The 19,188-nt window shown below is 51.8% G+C and overlaps 1 protein-coding gene and 1 long non-coding RNA gene across 10 annotated transcripts in view; both read right to left on the bottom strand.

Annotated features, from left to right (window-relative positions):
* The window catches only part of SMG6 (SMG6 nonsense mediated mRNA decay factor), a 244,460-nt gene that overhangs the window by 11,201 nt on the left and 214,071 nt on the right, over positions 1-19,188 (bottom strand). For 2 of the 3 annotated variants that reach the window (XM_050763507.1, XM_050763508.1), the window contains exons 14-15: positions 15,757-15,933; positions 10,592-10,738 (exon numbers count right to left, since the gene is read on the bottom strand). In XM_050763507.1, coding sequence (XP_050619464.1) covers positions 10,592-10,738; positions 15,757-15,933 — 324 coding nt within the window. Of the gene's footprint in view, positions 1-10,591; positions 10,739-15,756; positions 15,934-17,305; positions 17,314-17,498; positions 17,706-19,188 lie in introns of those variants that run through there. The other variant, XM_050763509.1, reaches the window with a different exon arrangement.
* On the bottom strand, positions 10,751-15,749 carry LOC126938899 (uncharacterized). Of its 7 annotated transcripts, none has more exons than XR_007720211.1 (3): positions 11,986-15,749; positions 11,174-11,500; positions 10,751-11,090 (listed from the first exon to the last, which is right to left on the bottom strand). It is a non-coding gene; the product is annotated as an uncharacterized LOC126938899 (long non-coding RNA). The 7 variants fall into 7 exon arrangements; XR_007720210.1 differs by having other exon boundaries at positions 10,751-11,500; positions 11,986-12,047; positions 12,134-15,749; XR_007720209.1 differs by adding an exon at positions 11,578-11,639 and having other exon boundaries at positions 10,751-11,500; positions 12,134-15,749.

Below are 19,188 nucleotides of genomic sequence, written 5' to 3'. Positions count from 1 at the left end.
GTGGAGTGACAGGGGCGGGGGGTCCAGCTCTGCACTGTGCCTCTGCCCCGCAAGTCCACTTCCATCTCAGTTCTCCTGCCTTGAGAAACGACTGTCCAGCCTGGTCTGACTATCAAGGAAGTGGAACTGGCTGCCATTTTTTTTTTTTACCCTATGTGAACAGTCAGCTCCTAAGCTCTGGTACCATTCTACCTCTACTGCTGGCAATTAGGCAGGAGGGCCTTGAAGCCAAGTGGTCGAGGGAGGCTGGGGACAAACTGAGCCTACCTGTGTGTTCTGATGGCAGGACAGGAGAAAAATCTAGAAGCAAGGTCCAGAGACACTCTAACTTCCCCGGGTTCTTAGCTCTGGCTTGCGGCTAGAAAGGTGAATAGGCCGCAGCCTTTCAGAGAGGGCAGCCCTGCCACTTCCCTGGGGGTGGGGTGGGGCCAAGCCCCGTGAGGGTGGTCGGAGCTGTACTGCCATCATCCGGTCCCAGGGACGCCTGCAGACAACTTCCCTTAACCTGGCTCTGCCCAGTGAGTCACCAAACAACTGCTTCCTGTTCCCCGCATGCCCTCACGGAGTCTCAGGAGATGAGATGAGGCTGCTCCCTCTTCTCCTGGGGTACCGGTGGGCCTCTGGGGGGGGTCACACCTGGGTCACAAGACTGGCTCAGTCCCCTTAAAAAGAGCAGCAGGCCGACGAGGGCTTTGGAGTCCACAGGCACCCTTCTACGGGTGTCTGCATTTCCGGCCCTTTCTGAGTGGCGCTGTGTGTGTGTGTGTGTGTGTTTAGCATCTGCCCTCCCAACTTTTCCAGATTTTACCCGTCAGATTCCTGGCAGCTGTGCACGGCGCCTGTGCCGGCCGTCACGTCCCATTCCGATCTCTGGGTCGCACGGTAAGAGGAGGACACAGGATGCGCAGGGAGTGAAAAAGTGATGTTGGTGGGGAGACTGCCAAGTCCCCACTCGCAGCCATGGGACACTTGGGGAGCAAGGGAAGCATGCCGCTGTGGAGTTCAGAGGCCGGTAGTGAGGTTTATTTTTGTTTGTATGAGTAAAAAGCTGCAGAAGCCTCTGGTGGGGGTGAGGGGGGTGCAATCGGAATGCTGTGGTTCAGACAGACTGGCCCTGGCATGGAGTCAAGTGTGCTGACCCGGAAGGAGAGTTCCACAGGAACCTTCTAGCGGCAGCTAAGGTTGGGCCACAGTGATCCCTGGATAGTGCACTTGGAACTCAAGCGACGTATGGACACTCTCAATCAGACTGGTGGCAATAAGGACTTGAGTTGGCATAAAATGCGTGAGAGAAAAATAATTCTGTTTCTGGAAGGTGCTAAGTAACCAATTTTCTCTGAGGTATGGGAGTTTCCTGGAGCAAGCTGGCAGAGAACTGGGAAACAGATACACAATAATACCTAAGGAGGAAGCTAACAGGCTTGGGTCTCCAGAAAAACTCTTGCAGGTTAAGTTCCTTCTCTACAGTGGAGATGATCTTATGATGCTTACTGTTGCAAGCTGAGACACTGAGCATTACAAACAGCAATTCAATGAGCTGACACAAGAGGTGTGGCACTTGGAGAACCTGGACCATGAAGCAGAGCAAGACCAGGAGAGGGCCTTCTGAGGTTTTCCTTCTGCTTAGGGGCTCCCATAGGGACCGTGGCTGCTTCCTTCCCTCTACAGGGTGAAGAATCATTCATCCCTGAGCCTCTCTGGCCAGAGCAATCTCTTCAACAGAAATTAGAAGGTTTGTAACACAGGAAATTTCCACATTCACCTTATATATGAAAGTACCTAGCAAAGTGCCCGACACATATTAGTAACTCAACAAATGCCAGCTTCTTTTCTTCCTTCCAAACTCTGTTTTTCATTTTCTACACATCCAGAGGATAAATATCTGGGGGAAACCACCAGGAAACAGAATGGGGGATGAGGAGGGGTGGAGTAGAGGACTACTGATGTTTTTTTTTTTGAGATGGAGTCTTGCTCTGATGCCCAGGCTGGAGTGCAATGGCATGATCTCTGCTCACTGCAATCTCTGCCTCCCGGGTTCAAGCAATTCTCCTGCCTCAGCCTCCCGAGTAGCCGGGATTACAGGCGTGAGCCAACACGCCCGGCTAATTTTTATATTTTTGGTAGAGATGGGTTGTCACCATGTTGGCCACACTGGTCTCAAACTCCTGACCTCAAGTGATCTGCTGCCTCAGTCCCCCAAAGTACTGGGATTACAAGCGTGAGTCACTGTGCCCAGCTTTTTTTTTTTTTTTTTAAAGAGACATGAGTCTCAGGCCAGGCACGGTGGCTCACGCCTATACTCCCAGCACTTTGGGAGGCTGAGGCGGGTGGATCACGAGGTCAGGAGTTCGAGACCATTCTGGCCAACATGGTGAAACCCCGTCTCTACTAAAAATACAAAAATTAGCTGGATGTGGTGGCTCATGCCTGTAATCTCGGCCACTGTAATCACTGCCTCAGAGAGGCAGCTGAGGCAGGAGAAATGCTTGAACCCAGGCAGCAGAGGTTGCAGTGAGCCGACATGGTGCCCCTGCACTCCAGCCTGGGCAACAAAGCAAGACTCCGTCTCAAACAAACAAACAAAAAGAGACAGAGTCTCATCCAAGCCTGACCAACATGGTGAGACCCCATCTCTACTAAAAATATAAAAATTAGCCGGGCATGGTGGCACATGCCTGTAATCCCAGCACTTTGGGAGGCAGAGGTGGACAGACTGCTTAGGTCAGGAGTTTGAGACCAGCATGGACAATATAGCGAAACTCCATCTCTACTAAAACTACAAAAATCAGCCGGGGATGGTGGCACACGCCTGTAATCCCAGCTACTCAGGAGGCTGAGGCAGGAGAATTGCTTGAACCTGGGAGGCAGAGGTTATAGTGAGCCGAGACCATGCCACTGCACTCTAGCCTGGGCAACAAGAGCGAAACTCCATCTCAAAAAAAAAAAAAAAAAAAAAAAAAAGAGTCTAACTCTGTCACCCAGGCTGGAGTGCAGTGGTGTGATCACAGGTCACTGCAGCCTCAAACTCCCAGGTTCAAGTGATCCTCCCGCCTCGGCCTCCCAAGTACGTGGGACTACAGGTATGTGCCACCATGCCTGGCTACTGATTTCTATTAAAAGACTTATTGTATATATATATCTTCACTATGTGGATGTGTAAATGAAAAATTGGAAATAAAATAAAAATAGGAACAGTGAGTGAGATAAGAACTGGCTGATGGTTCATCTTGGGCCAGCAGAAGCCAAAGGGGGCAGATATTAAGTGTGCTAGAGAAGGCGGGCAGAGCCACCAGCAGCATCCCCGGGGAGCAGGAGGAAGAGCATCTTCGTTTGGGGTACACTGCTAATGAAAAAAAGTGCTGTGTAGAACAGCTTTTCTGGATGTCCAAATGTACCACAGAACTTAATATATTCTTGCATTCTTTTAAAATATAACTAAGGCAATTTGTTTGCTATTTCTTACTGTTTCAGGAAGACTGATCTTTTTTTTTTTTTTTTTTTTTTTTTTTTTTTTTTTTTTTTTTTTTTTTTGAGGCGGAGTCTGGCTCTCTTGCCCAGGCTGGAGTGCAGTGGCCGGATCTCAGCTCACTGCAAGCTCCGCCTCCCGGGTTCACGCCATTTTCTTGCCTCAGCCTCCCGAGTAGCTGGGACTACAGGCGCCCGCCACTTCGCCCGGCTAGTTTTTTTTTTTGTATTTTTTAGTAGAGACGGGGTTTCATTGTGTTAGCCAGGATGGTCTCGATCTCCTGACCTCGTGATCCGCCCGTCTCGGCCTCCCAAAGTGCTGGGATTACAGGCTTGAGCCACCGCGCCCGGCCAAGACTGATCTTATTTTCAAACTAGACTGTAAAGTGCTCAAGGAGAACTGCCTGCTTTTCTGGTGGTTTCCACTGTCATACTTCGCATACCACCTGTTGTATCACAGGACTTCAGGGGACAGTGGGCTCAGTCACTGGGTCTCAGAGCTGAAGGGCACTTAAAGATAATCTGATTGAACTTTAACTAACTTGATCTAAAAAGGCCCTTTCCTGATGGAGGAGAGGGAGTGGCAGGGCTAAGCATGGCACCTCTGAGCTTGCTCCGAGCAGGAGCCTGAGGGCATTTCAAACAGTGGCCTGGCCACTCTGTGGGAAGACAGGTCCCCAGTGGATGGTGCTGGAGCAAGCTGGAGGCCCAGCACTCAGGTTTTGGGGAGGCTGGAGAGGGCCTGGGTGGGAAGGGCGGATGCCCACTCTACAGGCTGATGTGCTTTCCTGCCTTGACGTGAACGTGCCCCTGGCCTGGTGGTGTGTTGGCTCCCACCCTGTCTCCGACAGCCAGGAGCCAGGGCTGAGTGTCTGCCTTCCGCCAGCTTCCATACAGGTGTGGGGGGCTCTGTGCATACCCCATTGTTCCACAACAGCCCCCCTAGCTGGGTGGCAGTATGAATGGACGGCAGCTAAATTTAGAGTGGAACTCCTGGGGCCTCCACAAAGGAGGCACTACATCTTCAGGAGGGCGGGTGGGCGGGAAAGGGACAGGGGAGAGAAGCTATTTTCAGAACACATGTCATTGCTGGCCACAGAGCAAGACTGTGGCCATAATGCCGAGGGAAACAATAGATGTGGCCAGAGGAAGAGCCTGTTATGTTTCAGGTGGGATGTTTGCAACTGCTCAGGAAACCTGACCCCGCCCGACAGCAGCACAAATCACAGCAGAGCCTCAGAGAGGCAGTGAGGAAGCGGGGGATTCACAGGGCCAGCGCCAGCATGAGGTGCCAAGAGGCCACGCCTCATGCCTGGAGGAGCATTTTCAGTGACTGCTTTGCCCTGGGGGTTTGGTTAGGAATGAAACACTTCTGACCAACTTCCCAAACCATGTACCCTGCCCTGGTCTCTGAACAACTCCAAAGAACGGCAACGGGAACGAAAAGAACTCAGGAGAAAAGCAGCAAGGTGGGCAGCACCAACAGGAGGAGCTGTCTCAGGCAACAAGGCAGAGCGTGGGCTGAGCCGGAGAGTGTGGCCTCAAAGCCCTGGGTGGGCGGACTTGGCGCCCCCAGCATCCAGGGGCCTGCCTGGGTGCTGCAGCTCCAGCTGCACAGGCTCTGAGAGTCCCCACACCCCTTTTCTGACCTCCAGTCGGCCCCACTCACCAGCCTCTGTGCAACGCCGGAAGCAGGGAGGGACAGGCCGCAGAGGGAGGCCAGGCCTCACCTCCCCCATGCTCGCAGAAGAGCTTAGGCCCAGGGGTCTAGGTAAGAGCAGGGAAGTGGGGGTGTGGTTACAGCCCTAGATCTCACTTGGACTTTATAGCTATCCTGGGGGCCAGGAGGATTTTTTTCAACCCCATCTTCATATCCCCTTCCCCAAACATGTGTGGTTCCTGTTTTGCTACATCTGTGAAAGGCGCTGGGAACTGGGGACTTGCCTTACACCTCTCGGTTAACACCCTGGAGACTGATGGAGTTCAGAGCAGTGTAATTTACAGCCCATCCCTCCAATCTTAATTCACTCGATGCTCCTTTCTTCCTTATTGCATTAGTGTGACCCAGGTACCTGCCAACAATAATGGCCGCTCCAGCTAGGAGCCTCTCCCCCACTCCCAGGACAATTTATACCTTTTCCTTGGATTTTCCCCCCTTAAATTAAACAAAAAGAGGAAAAATAAGAAAAGGTTAGCATGGGTTTGGAGCACTGAAGCCCCCGTGGTTCTGGGCAGGAAGCCAATGGCCTGAGGGCACACATGTGTGTGCTCTCCCAGAAGGGCCTTCACCGGCCCTGTTTTACAGCCACCTCGGCACAGACTCCAGGGTTCACGCATATGGCCAGACAGATGTGTCTGGCTTACGTTCAAGGCTGGAAAATGAAGAATTATGGAAGTGAAGGGCCCCGGGCATTAAAGGGGGGGGAAGGGAAGGGGGGAATTTTTCCTCTGCTGAGAAATCCTCTTGTGGCTGTGAGGCTGGAGGAAGGAGGCTGACAGGAGGCAGGGCCGCCAGCTTGGTGCATGTGGGGCCTGTTCTTAAAGGGGCCACAGTAACCCCAGCTCCAGCTGGCCCGCAGCAGGCCTTCCATGCTTGGGCCTAAGTAGCCTCCTCAGCAGGAGCTCATCGGGAGAACAGGCAGCCTGGACAGGGCCTGCCAGGGGCACTGGAAGTCAAGTGTTGGAGGAGACCTCCAATCCTGAAGGTGCTGTTGGTCGCTGGAGAGGCAAAAGCTAAACACGAAGCTCCAGAAGGGGATGGATTCTGGCAGCATGTGCTTCCTCGGCATCCTGGACTTCCGTTTTGTATGGACACTCGTTCACACTTCAAATCACTTGTCAAGGACTCCACCACATTGTACCATTGTACTACACTCTGGAATGGGATTAGTTCTGTGTCCCCCAGACACTAGCATAGTAAATGCTCAGTGCCACTTGCTAAACTGAGCTGAAGACATGCCTCCCGATTCCAAGGAGTTCACAGTACAATGTGGGAAACAAGTCCAGAAATAACTGTAACATGAGACATGATAGCAGGTCCACAAATGAAGTCTGATGAGTGTCAAAGGAACACTAAGCAAAGGGAGACGGATCCCTCCTGGGGGAGACCAGGGGTGGCCTCACTGGGGAAATGGAGTTTCATCTGGGGATTGAAGGAGGAATAGAATTTCGACAGGTAACAAGATATATGGAGCAGAAAAAGGGCACTTTGCTCTGAAGGACAGCATGAACAAAAACCCAAGAGTGGAAAAGGGCAGAGCATGTCTAGGGAGTGGAAAGGAAGGTTAGTGTCACTGTCCAGGCAGGAGGGCCTTGGTGTGTGGACAGGCATTTTACACGCACTGTGATTCATTCTGAGGCTTCACGACAGCTCTAATGTTGGTGCTTTTACCACTTTCACTTTTTAGTGTTTTTAAGAGGTGGGGTTTTGCCATGCTGCAATGGCTATTCACAGGCATGATCACTGCACACTGTAGCCTCGTACTCCCAGGCTCAAGCTATCATCCAGCCTCAGCCTCCTGAGTAGTTTGAACCATAGGCACGTGCCCACTGTGTCCGGCATTACTTTCATTATACAGATGAGGAAACAGGTTCAGAAAAGTTAAATAATCTGCCCAATGTCATATAACTAGTAAGGGTTCATGAGGGATGGGGCAGTGGGAGAAGAGGCTGGAAAACAGACTGGGAACAGATTGAAAAGCCTTAAATGCCAATAATAGGGAATTAGACTTTATTTTACAAGCCAAGCAAAGGCCTGATGATTTCTGAGCAGGGGAGTGGCTCCTTCAGGAAAAGAATGATGGAGGCAGCGCAGTGAACAGAAGCCCAGTGGGCAGACTGTGTGCCACAAACTCCAGGAGGTGCCATTCACAGAAACAAGGGAAATGGCACCTTGTGGGGCTGTGCAACACAGGGGCCTTGATTGCTACCCTCTAAGCAGCTACTTGACCTAGAGTAGTAGTAGTGGCAAGAGAAATAGAGAGGAAAGGAGGGAATAAATGTGTGAATAAACAGTATTTAATATGAAATTAGATACTAGGGATTAAAAGCCAGGGTGGAATTTAAGATGATGCTCTAGTTGCTACTATTATTGTCACTGAATACATTTTTTTTTTTGACAGAGTCTCGCCCAGGGCTAAAGTACAGTGGCTCGATCTTGGCTCACTGCAACCTCCACCTCCCAGGTTCAACCGATTCTCCTGCTTCAGCCTCCTGAGTAGCTGGGAGTACAGGTGCCCGCCACCACGCCCGGCTAATTTTTGTATTTTTAGTGGAGACAGGGCTTCACCATGTTGGCCAGGCTGGTCTTGAACTCCTGACCTCAAGTGATCTGCTGGCCTTGGCCTCCCAAAGTGCTGGGATTACAGGCGCAAGCCACCGCGCCTGGCCACTGAATACATGTCTGCTGAACACTAACTCAGCTTGCTGAGGCTAAGGAGTAAAAGGAAGCATGGAGGGGACCAAAAAAACAATGGTGGTGAGGAAGCCCAGGAGGGTGGTCTGGTGAACAGAGAGAAGACAAGGGGTCATTCACTGATGCTAAAGTGAAGCTGAAGGAAGCTGGCTTTAGGGCCCAAAGACAAAAGGAGGTCAAATACGACACAGACTGAGTTTTCATAAAGATAGGTCATCGGTGATTTTCCCTTTTTTTTAAGATGGAGTCTTGCTCTGTTGCCCAGGCTGGAGTGTGGTGGCGCAATCTTGGCTCACTGCAACCTCCGCCTCCTGGGTTCAAAAGATTCTCCTGCCTCAGTCTCCCAAGTAGTGGGGACCACAGGCACCCGCCACCACACCCGGCTAACTTTTGTATTTTTAGTAGAGATGGGGTTTCACCATGTTGACCAGGCTGGTCTCGAACTCCTCACCTCAAATGATCCACCCACCATGGCCTCCCAAAATGTTGGCATTATAGGTGTGAGCCACCGTACCTGGCCATGTTGGTGATTTTTGACACAACAGTTTCCGTAACTGCTGGGTTGAGAGTCAAGAAATGAAGGTAGAAACAGAACTTCTCGGAAAACAGATGGTGAAGAAGAGCAAGAAAAGCAGCATGAGGGCACTTTGGGAGGACAAGGTGGGCAGATCACGAAGTCAAGAGATCGAGACCATCCTGGCCAACATGGTGAAACCTGATCTCTATGAAAAATACAAAAAATTAGCTGGGCGTGGTAGTGCACACCTGTAGTCCCAGTTACTCGGGAGGCTGAGGCAGGAGAATCACTTGAACCTAGGAGGCAGGGGTTGCAGTGAGCCGAGATCACGACATTGCACTCGAGCCTGGTGACAGTGAAGACTCCATCTCAAAAAAAAAAAAAAAAAAAAAAAAAAAGAAAGAAAAAAAAAAGCATGATGAAGCTGTTTTGAGGGTCACACATAAGTTTACATGCAGACCCACAGCAGGGCTGGGGAGGCAGCCACACAACAATGGATGATGCTGGTATTACATGGATGATCAGTATTACACACTGATTCCAATGGCAGCAGGGCCGCCAATGGCAGCAGGGCCGTGGATCTGTCTAAAGAATGATGGATGCTGGGCGCAGTGGCTCATGCCTGTAATCCCAGCACTTTGGGAGGCCAAGGCGGGCAGATCACCTGAGGTCAGGAGTTCGAGACCAGCCTGGCCAACACGGCAAAACCCTGTCTCTACTAAAAATACAAAATTAGCTGGGCATGGTGGCAGGCATCTGTAATTCCACCTACTCTGGAGGCTGAGGCAAGAGAATCGCTTGAACCCAGAAGGTGGAGGTTGGAGCGAGCCGAGATCGCACCACTGGACTCCAGCCTGGGCGACAGACGGATATCAACTGGCATTCATTCCTCTTCCCTGGCCAGGGTGATGAGACAGATATCAGACAAAGGTGGCCCTTTATGGAGCACATACTAAGTGCCATGCACTATGCTAAGTGCTTTACATACACTATCCCATGTAGGCCTCACAGTGACTCTGGGAAATAGGTGCCACTAGCACTTTTTTTTGAGACGGAGTCTCGCTCTGTCGCCCAGGTTGGAGTTCAGTGGCGCGATCTCGGCTCACTGCAACCTCTGCCTCCCGGGTTCAAGCAATTCTCCTGCCTCAGCCTCCTGAGTAGCTGGGATTACAGGCACGCACCACCACACCCAGCTAATTTTTTGTATTTTTAGTAGAGACGGGGTTTCACCATGTTATCCAGGATGGTCTCGATCTCCTGACCTTATGATCCGCCCGCCAAGGCCTCCCAAAGTGCTAGGATTCCAGGGTGAGCCACTGTGCCTGGCCAGCACTTTCATTTTACAGACGAGGAAGCAGGCTCTGAGAAGCTGAAGAGTTTGCCCCATGTTACAAAGCTACTCAGGCAGCAGGGCCTAGACCGTCACCGGGTCTGCCTGATCACGTGCATCAAACCCTGTGCCAAAGGAGAGGGTTGGAAATGGGCATCCTTAAAGAGGCTGAGTGGGTGGCTTGACGCTTCCCTGTGCACATGGTTCGCCTTTAAACGGGGAGCGGGACTGCATCTTTCCTGTCTGCCCCGAGCCCTAGAGGACGGGAAGTGCGCTTGTGGCACAAGGGAACAGACCTAGGAAGGGCAGGAGGAAACACTTGCTGGGGGTGAAGACACAGGCGCGTGAGAGGGCTGAGAGGCCAAAGTCCCTCTGTGGAGACTAAGGCGTTTCTCTCTGCCAGGGTGTAGGGAGTATCTTGTCCAGAGGGGTCTTCCATTTCAGTGAGAATCCAGGTAAGCAGACTGCGGCCATGACATCCTCTCCCTGAGAATAGGTGTTCTGAACTGAGAATCCACAGCCTCTCCAGGAATATCTGGATAAGGCTCAGGGAGACTCTGAAACGCTCAAATTGTGTGAAAGATCATGTATGTGTGGTGTGCATCTGTAGATTCTCACTGGGGAAGCAGCTTCTCTCAGATGCTCTCAGAAGACCCTACCCCTGCCTTGGAGCCCAGGACAAGGGAGACTCTAGGCACCAAACTTGCTACCAGAATTTAGTGGTAGAGTACAAAACGGGTAGAGCTAGAGAGAACACTGCAACTCTTCCTTAGTGTCCTGCTCAGCTCTGCTCTCTGCCCATATCCTCTCACGCCTTGGACAGCAACCCCCATCGTGGGAACCACGCTCCCCAGGCCGACTTCACCTGGATCTTTTCCTGGCGACGCTGCTGCTCAGCTATCTTCCTGGCCAGAGCCAGCTTCTTGGCCCGAAGTTCCCTGATGTCATCCTCGCCCCCGCTGCCTTCAGCCTCTGAGTCTTCCTCAAAGTCTTCGATCACCACATCCTCCTCCTTTGGGTGGTGGAGCCGACCAGGAGAAAGAGGAGACAGTTAGCTGAACCCACGGCACTTACTGAACCCGACATTGCCCTTGTGGTCCCTCACCCATGCAGACTGGGCCCATCCCTTGCAAAGGGTCCCCTGGTGTGTGCTTCCCTCTACTCAGGCAAAGGGAGGTAGACAGAAGCTGTCACTCTTCCCCCGGAGCTGCTCTCTTTTATACTCTGGGCCTCTTCCCTCAGAGAGTTACACCATAAGTCACTCGCAATCACACGTGTACATCTGCGTGCTTGTACTCACACTGTGTTCTCCCTCGTACACACAGAGAGTTACACCATAAGTCCTCGCAATCACACATGTACACCTGCGTGCTTGTACTCACACTGTGTTCTCCCTCGTACACACAGAGAGTTACACCATAAGTCACTCGCAATCACACATGTACACCTGCGTGCTTGTACTCACACTGTGTTCTCCCTCGTACACACAGAGAGTTACACCGTAAGTCCTCGCAATCACACATGTACACCTGCGTGCTTGTACTCACACTCTGTGTTCTCCCTCGTACACACAGAGTTACACCATAAGTCACTCGCAATCACACATGTACACCTGCGTGCTTGTACTCACACTCTGTGTTCTCCCTCGTACACAGAGTTACACCATAAGTCACTCGCAATCACACATGTACACCTGCGTGCTTGTACTCACACTCTGTGTTCTCCCTCGTACACACAGTTATACCATAAGTCACTTGCAACCACATATGTACACCTGCGTGCTTGTACTCACACTGTGTTCTCCCTTGTACACAGTTACACCATAAGTCACTTGCAATCACACATGTACACCTGCGTGCTTGTACTCACACTCTGTGTTCTCCCTCGTACACACAGAGTTACACCATAAGTCACTCGCAATCACACATGTACACCTGCGTGCTTGTACTCACACTCTGTGTTCTCCCTCATACACAGAGTTACACCATAAGTCACTCGCAATCACACATGTACACCTGCGTGCTTGTACTCACACTCTGTGTTCTCCCTCGTACACACAGTTACACCATAAGTCCTTGCAATCACACATGTACACATGCATGCTTGTACTCACACTCTGTGTTCTCCCTCGTACACACAGAGTTACACCATAAGTCACTCGCAACCACATATGTACACCTGCATGCTTGTACTCACACTGTGTTCTCCCTCGTACACAGAGAGTTACACCATCAGTCACTCGCAACCACATATGTATACCTGCGTGCTTGTACTCACACTCTGTGTTCTCCCTCGTACACACAGAGTTACACCATAAGTCACTCGCAATCACACATGTACACCTGCGTGCTTGTACTCACACTCTGTGTTCTCCCTCGTACACACAGAGAGTTACACTGTAAGTCACTCGCAATCACACATGTACACCTGCGTGCTTGTACTCACACTGTGTTCTCCCTCGTACACACAGAGAGTTACACCGTAAGTCACTCGCAATCACACATGTACACCTGCGTGCTTGTACTCACACTCTGTGTTCTCCCTCGTACACACAGAGAGTTACACCATAAGTCACTCGCAATCACACATGTACACCTGCGTGCTTGTACTCACACTCTGTGTTCTCCCTCGTACACACTCACAAAGTCAAACTTTAGGCCTATTTTCATTCTGAAGTCACCAATGATTCAAGAGGGAAACAATAGAGAAAGTTAAACCACCCAATTTAAATCTAATTCATGCTAACGATCTGATAGGAATCAACTCTAGCCAACAGCTGGGAATCAGGCGTGGAAGTTCCCTTGCCCCAGACAGCACCAGGGACAGATGCTGCAGCTCAGCAGACCTTGCCCTGGTTTCTTTTTAAGACTCCAGCCCGGTGGTGTGAGGATTGCTGGACCCCTTTAAAGCAACTCACACGACATGACCTTGCTCAGCTGCCCTTCAGGGCCTGGGCAGGGCAGGAGGTGGCTGGCTGGCTTAAGGAGTCTCCTGCCAGGCTGGTGGTGCATTCCCCAGGGATGGCACCTCCCTACTTGCAGCCTCAGCTCTTAGCAGCCATCACTCCCTGGGTGGTCCTAGGCTCCATTCCTTGCTTTCTTACTTTTGGCCTTGGTCAACAGAGAACATGCAGCTGCCCAAGATAGCTTCCCTTGAGGGACAGGGTCAGCATGGGTACACGGGGAATAATTTAGTAGAAACTTCCTGTTTCTAACTGGATTATAATAATGACAATGATGACAACAGGTATCACTTACTCAGTGCTTATTATTGGCCAGGTACTGGGCTAAGCATTTTTCATGTATTAACTCAGTTAATCCTCACAACAGCCTGTGAGATAAGATATGTGCTATCACCATCCCTATCTTATACATGAACAAACTGAGGTTCAGAAGTCAACACCTTGCTCAGGGTCACACAGCGAGTAAAGGCAGAGCAGAGATTCAAGCCCAAGTGAATCTGACTCCGAAGTTTATGCTCTTGCCAGTAATACTGAGCCAAGCCATCCTGAATCTAGACCATAAGCTCAGATCCAGCCCTTAGTGGCTCAGCATTGTTAGACCTGCTGTAGGCCACCCTAGACCTGTTGAGTACAGACTGCTCTCTCCTCTAACTGTCCAGCTTGACTGAAAGGGATTACTTAGGTGGGGGGCTGGGTAGATGACAGAGGTATACTTTGTCTTGGGAGCAGAATCTAGGGGTTTTTTGGTAACACCCCGAAGCAACTAAACTGTGTTCTATTCACAAAGAACAATGTCTGAAGAAACATCTTTCCCTACCTCTCCCAATCTGCTGAAGTGATTCAGTTTCGCAGTTTGGGGAGAGATGAGATCTGAGGATGAGGCCAGAACTGTCACTATCCTAAGAGATGTCAGGAGTCTGGGATGTTGTCCACAGTCACCATTCATCTGACACAGGCATGCTACAGTGCCACAGGACTCACATCCAGAGAGGCCCAGACCATGGAAAGGAGGAAAACTGCGCATTCACTTCCTTGTTCATGGGGTTAACCCCGACTGCAGTGAGTGGGACAGAATGCCTGCCTAGCCCGTGGGGAAACACTGCCTCTGCCTGCTCTGACTAGGGATATACAAGGTTATCACGGGGCTTGAAGTGAGCTTGACGGAGGTCAAAACAGGGTCAGAAAGGCTTGTCTGAGGTTCGCTCAGCTCTCACAGTAAACGAGGAAGTGCAAGGTTATGAAATTACACAGACTAGGGTAAGTAGAGTTTCCCAGAGGCCACTAACATGAAGGAACCCAGGAGACCCGTGGGAAAAGGAAGAAGTGGGCAGCCTGGCGGGGGTCACAACCTTTGTCTGGTCAATAAGCCTTAGAACGAGAAAAAAAAAGTGTGGCACTACCAAGATCTGGGACCAGAGAAGTGATCTGTTCCTTGTGAGGGCAGAGAAGGCCTTCTCTGGCTTCGATGCTGTGGCCCTCTCTGGGCCCCACCTGCCTCACTGTATTTGGCACTGCAGGCTCCACTGGCCAGAGGGCATCTTGGGGCAAGCCTGGGACTAACCTGGCTCTGCCCTCAGCCTTCAAGTGCGGGTGAAATAGCTGATGGAGGCACTGCCCAGCGGTGCTTCCCCACACAGTGCCCAGGGCTTGGGTGGCACTTGCTCTGCCCTGCCTGAAGCCTGGACACCCTGCCAGCTCAGCAAGCCTGCTGTCCCCTCCCATGCTAACAGCTCATTCTTTCCCATTATTCCCTGCCCAGGTTTCATCTGGAGAGTCTGGAATCCCAGGCTCAGCTTTATCCCTGGAACCACCTCTGTCCTGGAAGCTGAGTTCTATGTCACCAGGGGTGGGGTGGGGCTCTCCAGTTATTCTAATGAAGCCAGTCCAAGACTCTGCTGCTCTCCGTCTCTGATCCAAAGGTGGCTGCTCTATCACTGTTTCAGATCACAAACGACAGCTTCCAGCTGACATCTGGCTTCCTTGGCCTGTTGCTGATTTCATCCCTGTACCCCGCCCTGCTCTACCGGGCGCTTGAGACTGCTGCGGGCCAAATGACTGTGTTGGCCTATGGGTGACCTGGCCCCTGGCTAGAATCGCTTCCGTCCCTTCCCTTAGTCCCATGTTCCTTCCCACCTAAGTCTCCTGTCTTTAACACTGTGTGGTAAAAAGAGTCAACCTTCAGGCAAAAGTGAGGTGTGTGTGAACACACACCCAGACAGAATTACCCACACCCAGACACACAGCAGGGCAGCTGGCAGTGATACTAAATGCATACATGCTCCAACAACATCACACTCACATCCACTCAGAACCCACAGACAGCAGGGAAGCTGGCAGCAGTGTTTACTCAAACTGACACACAAACCCACATCAACAATCACCCCCAGAAAGACACGTATATGCAATAGCAATATATAGGGCAGGGCAACTGCCAGTGGAGTTTTGCAGGGGCGGGTACACAGGCTCGTGCATGTGCGCGCGCGCGCACACACACACACACACAGACACACACAATGAGTCTGGAGTGAAGCAAGGGCTACAGGAACAACCAAGGGCAAACAAACAAGAGGAGAATTCCTTAATCACATCAGGATGTGCAGGAGGGAGGGAGGGAACAAGGAGGGAGGGCAGGCCGGGGGAGGGGTGATTTTCCACACAGGGCCAGCAATGTCAGCTCTTCCTGTACGTGTGCTGCAGGCTGGAGTTCAGGCCTGTGCTGCACTGGGCTCCACACATCTATAAACTTGATCCTGACCCCTCCTCTCTCTCCCTTTCCTAAGCCTCGAGAGCTGCACATTATTCAACTCCTTGTTTCTTTCTTTTCCTCCCTTCTCCTCAATGCAGCATTAAAAGAAGCATCTGGAACTCGTAGCGGAGTGGGATGGAGGCACCGGGGTGGACTGGCAGGAAGGGGCACCAGGAGAGCACACTCTCAAGAAGGTGGCTGGTCATATTAACACAGACACTGCTCTCTGTGCTCATAAATAAGCAGGAGTAGAAGCTGAAGCCACGGGTAGAATGGGGAGGGGGCCTTCCCTCTGCCACAGCGGGCTCTTCCTGCATAGTACCTCATCTTCCAGTCGTGTTCCCTCTTGGCTTCCCATTTCCTTTCCCATGGTGTCTGGGACGGGTGCCACTGACACATACTTTCCACCCTTGAATGCCAGCAGAGGCTCTTCTTGTCCACAAAGGGCTTCCAGAAAATACTTCAGCACTGTGACCCTTTTGCAGTCAGCTGCAATAACCTACAGGGTGAGAGGGAGAGAAGAAAAACAGCATTTTCTGAAAGGGAAGATGGAGACGAGATGTTGCTTGCCGGCTGAGGGGCACAGGGGAAGTGTGTCAAAGCTACCAGGCAAGGGGGTCAGAATGAATGACAGGGTGTGGAGGGCACCAGGTCATGTCAGGTGGTAAGTGAGGGCCCAGGGCAGGTCGAGGACCAAGACTGTCTGAGGGAAGGAAGGTCCCACAGTCTCTCCTTAGGTTATCTCTGGGGCAGCAGACAACCCCAGGGACCAGTAACAGGTGCCTTACATTTATTTGACTAAAGTCCTGATACAAAACAGAATACATGACATTCTTCTAAGTCTGGTCTAGAATCAGCAGAGGGAAGAGCGGAGTACTTTCACAGCATAGAGCTCTCTGGGGCCCCTCGCTGCCACTCTCCACGCCTCTCCCAGCACCCCTGCTCCAGACTCCCGAAAGGAGAATTTTCAGCCCAAGTGCAAAACGAATGCTAAGGGCTTTCTTGGCTGTTTCATTTCAACCAGATCATTTTGGACTTCCCCTGACAGGTGCCTGCCCTATCTAAGAGCTCCTCATGCTCAAGAGATTGGAGTCAGGCAGGAAATTGTCAGGAGAGAGACAAGTGGGGATGTTTCACCAAAGCTCTGCTCTTTCTGACGTTTACGCCAAGCCGCTCCCACGTGGCCATGTGAGCACACAAGTCATGCTGTCAGAGAAGCCTGGGCTGATTTAGCTGAGATGAAACTCAGTATCCTGAGCAACAGTCAAATGTGTAAGTGTCTCAGATGAAGGGTCCACCGTCCCCCAGTCTGGCCCCTTCTGGAGGCACCACACATGCATGCCCTCTCCTCCACACCTGTCGGGCCCCCTCCCGGAGGCACCACACACGTATGCCCTCTCCTGCACACCCGTCTGCTTGGCTTGCACTCTCCGCCATGCTTGCCCCTTTGTGCCCTTCTCTTCATCTCTAGCCTCCAGCATCCTCTTCTCCCTGTTGGCTGAGTGCTCAGCAAGGGAGAGGGGCCCTGTTGGATCTGGAGCTTGAAAGCTGAAGGCCATTCCACATGGGAAACACACATCAGTGGCCAGATGTGCCACACGGGACGGCCCCTTCATCCTCATTGACTAGCCCCGGCCTCTCTTTTAATGCATCCTCATTTCTTAATGTGAAAGCAACTTCACATTAAGAAGTCCCTTCTGGCCGGGCGCGGTGGCTCAAGCCTGTAATCCCAGCACTTTGGGAGGCCGAGACGGGCGGATCACGAGGTCAGGAGATCAAGACCATCCGGCTAACACAGTGAAACCCCGTCTCTACTAAAAAATACAAAAAACTAGCCGGGCGAGGTGGCGGGCGCCGGTAGTCCCAGCTACTTGGGAGGCTGAGGCAGGAGAATGGCGTGAACCCGGGAGGCGGAGCTTGCAGTGAGCTGAGATCCGGCCACTGCACTCCAGCCTGGGCGACAGAGCGAGACTCCGTCTCAAAAAAAAAAAAAAAAAAAAAAAAAAAAAAAAAAAAAGAGGTCCCTTCTATCTGCAGCACACAGGGAGGTACTAATCTGGAGACAACTGATCATCATTTTACAGGTGCAGGTGTTCTCTCTCTCATGTGGACGGCAACCCATCTGGTGGCAAAGCCGCCTAAATCTCATCGTTTTTGTACGTCACTGGCAAGAATTGTAAGGACAAGCTGTGCACACAGTAGACTCACAGTAAAGACAGACAGCACAGGGAAGCTCAGCTGGGTACCACAGACAGCAGATGAAGCAGGCATGACCCAAAGGACAGTGGAAATAAATGAGCACCGCTCTGCAGGCTGGCTGCCCAGGCAACTGCGGCACACGCCAGCCAACTGTGGCACACGCCAGTCAACTGTGGCACACGCCAGTCAACTGTGTGCTCCGTGGCTGCATCCTCTGCCACCTTCACCAAAAGCCAACCCCGCTTTCCTACCCCGTCTAGGGGTGTTCTCTGCTTTCTCTCACCATTGGCCCTGTTACCATTATAGGCTGGAATCTCAAGCTAAGTACTTTGACCACCTTCACCTGAGAGGTTGACATAAAAGGTTCTCGGCCTCCCAGAAGGGCATAGAAAAAGTTCGGCCCCTTGAGCTTGGGGTGCCCGGTCCTGGGCTTACCTCCGTGAAGGAGAAGGAAAGCTTGTTTTGGCCCAGGGCAGGTAACCATGGTTCCATTGCGTGTATTCAAACATGTGATGAGGAAGGCTAGAAATACAGAAGCAGGGGCTAAAAGGCATTAAAGAACAGAGCCGAAATGAGTAATAGCCTGGCAGGCAGCACGCACAGTGGCTCCCTGCATCTCCAGCCTCTCACTTGCATAGGAAACTTCTGCATTTCCACAAGACTGCCAGTTTCCTCTCTGTGGTCTAATTTTAACCACCTTGTCGTTACAGTGTGTGTCAGCCACCTGACCCCACCACGACCTCTGACCTTATGCCCCAGCTACTGCTTGCACTATGGAGAATTATGTAACGGGTCCAGGACTTTCCTTTTTGGTGTGAGGCTGCTGCCACTGAATGGAGAGGAGAGGGGAGCTAAGGCGTGAGAAGAGGACAGAGGAAAAGCTTACAATGGTCCTTGGCCTCACCTGGACGATGAGAGGTACAATGGCACCCCTGCTCAGTGCGCAGAGGAAACCTGCCCAGGACAGGAGTGTGCCACAGGTGCATGCACAGACAGGCGGGCAGGAGCGTTGCTGCCGCTGGAGCATGGGCTACGTGGTACGCTGAGTGGCTAAGAAAGCGTGGTTCCCGGCCGAGAGGGAGAAAAGCCACATGTGTGGACGTGGGACTCCTGTAGATGGGGATTTCCAGGGCACAGCAGGACCCAGGGATGTGGACATCCTGAGGCCGCCTGCAGCACATCCTTACAGGGTCAGTGGGAATTGTCTATTCCACGGACACACAAGCAACGAGGAGTAGCCCTCTCCTGGTTTTCACTTCCACCCATTCAGAAGGAAGTTGGTTTCCTTGGGGATTGTGTCTGCCATAGCCATTAGTTCCTCCTCTAGGACAAGGACACTGCTGGCTGATATGTAAAAGGCTGTGATCCACTGGGGTCTCTGACCGCGTGTTAACAGGCCTGAAAAGGATTCTACCTGCTTGGAGAGAGCAAGGTTGTCTGTCTTGGAAAAGTGTCCTCTGTCCTTTGCAATCCAAGCAGCAGGGAGGATGGTCAAAGCTGTGTAAAGTGTACTGTGGGAGTGAGAAGGGCGAAGTTTGAGCTCTTTAGGAGATGG

Source organism: Macaca thibetana, chromosome 16 (genome assembly GCF_024542745.1).
Source record: "Macaca thibetana thibetana isolate TM-01 chromosome 16, ASM2454274v1, whole genome shotgun sequence".
NCBI lineage: Eukaryota > Metazoa > Chordata > Mammalia > Primates > Cercopithecidae > Macaca > Macaca thibetana.
Note: the sequence above shows the minus strand (reverse complement) of the source record. Positions and strands in the feature narration are given on the sequence as shown.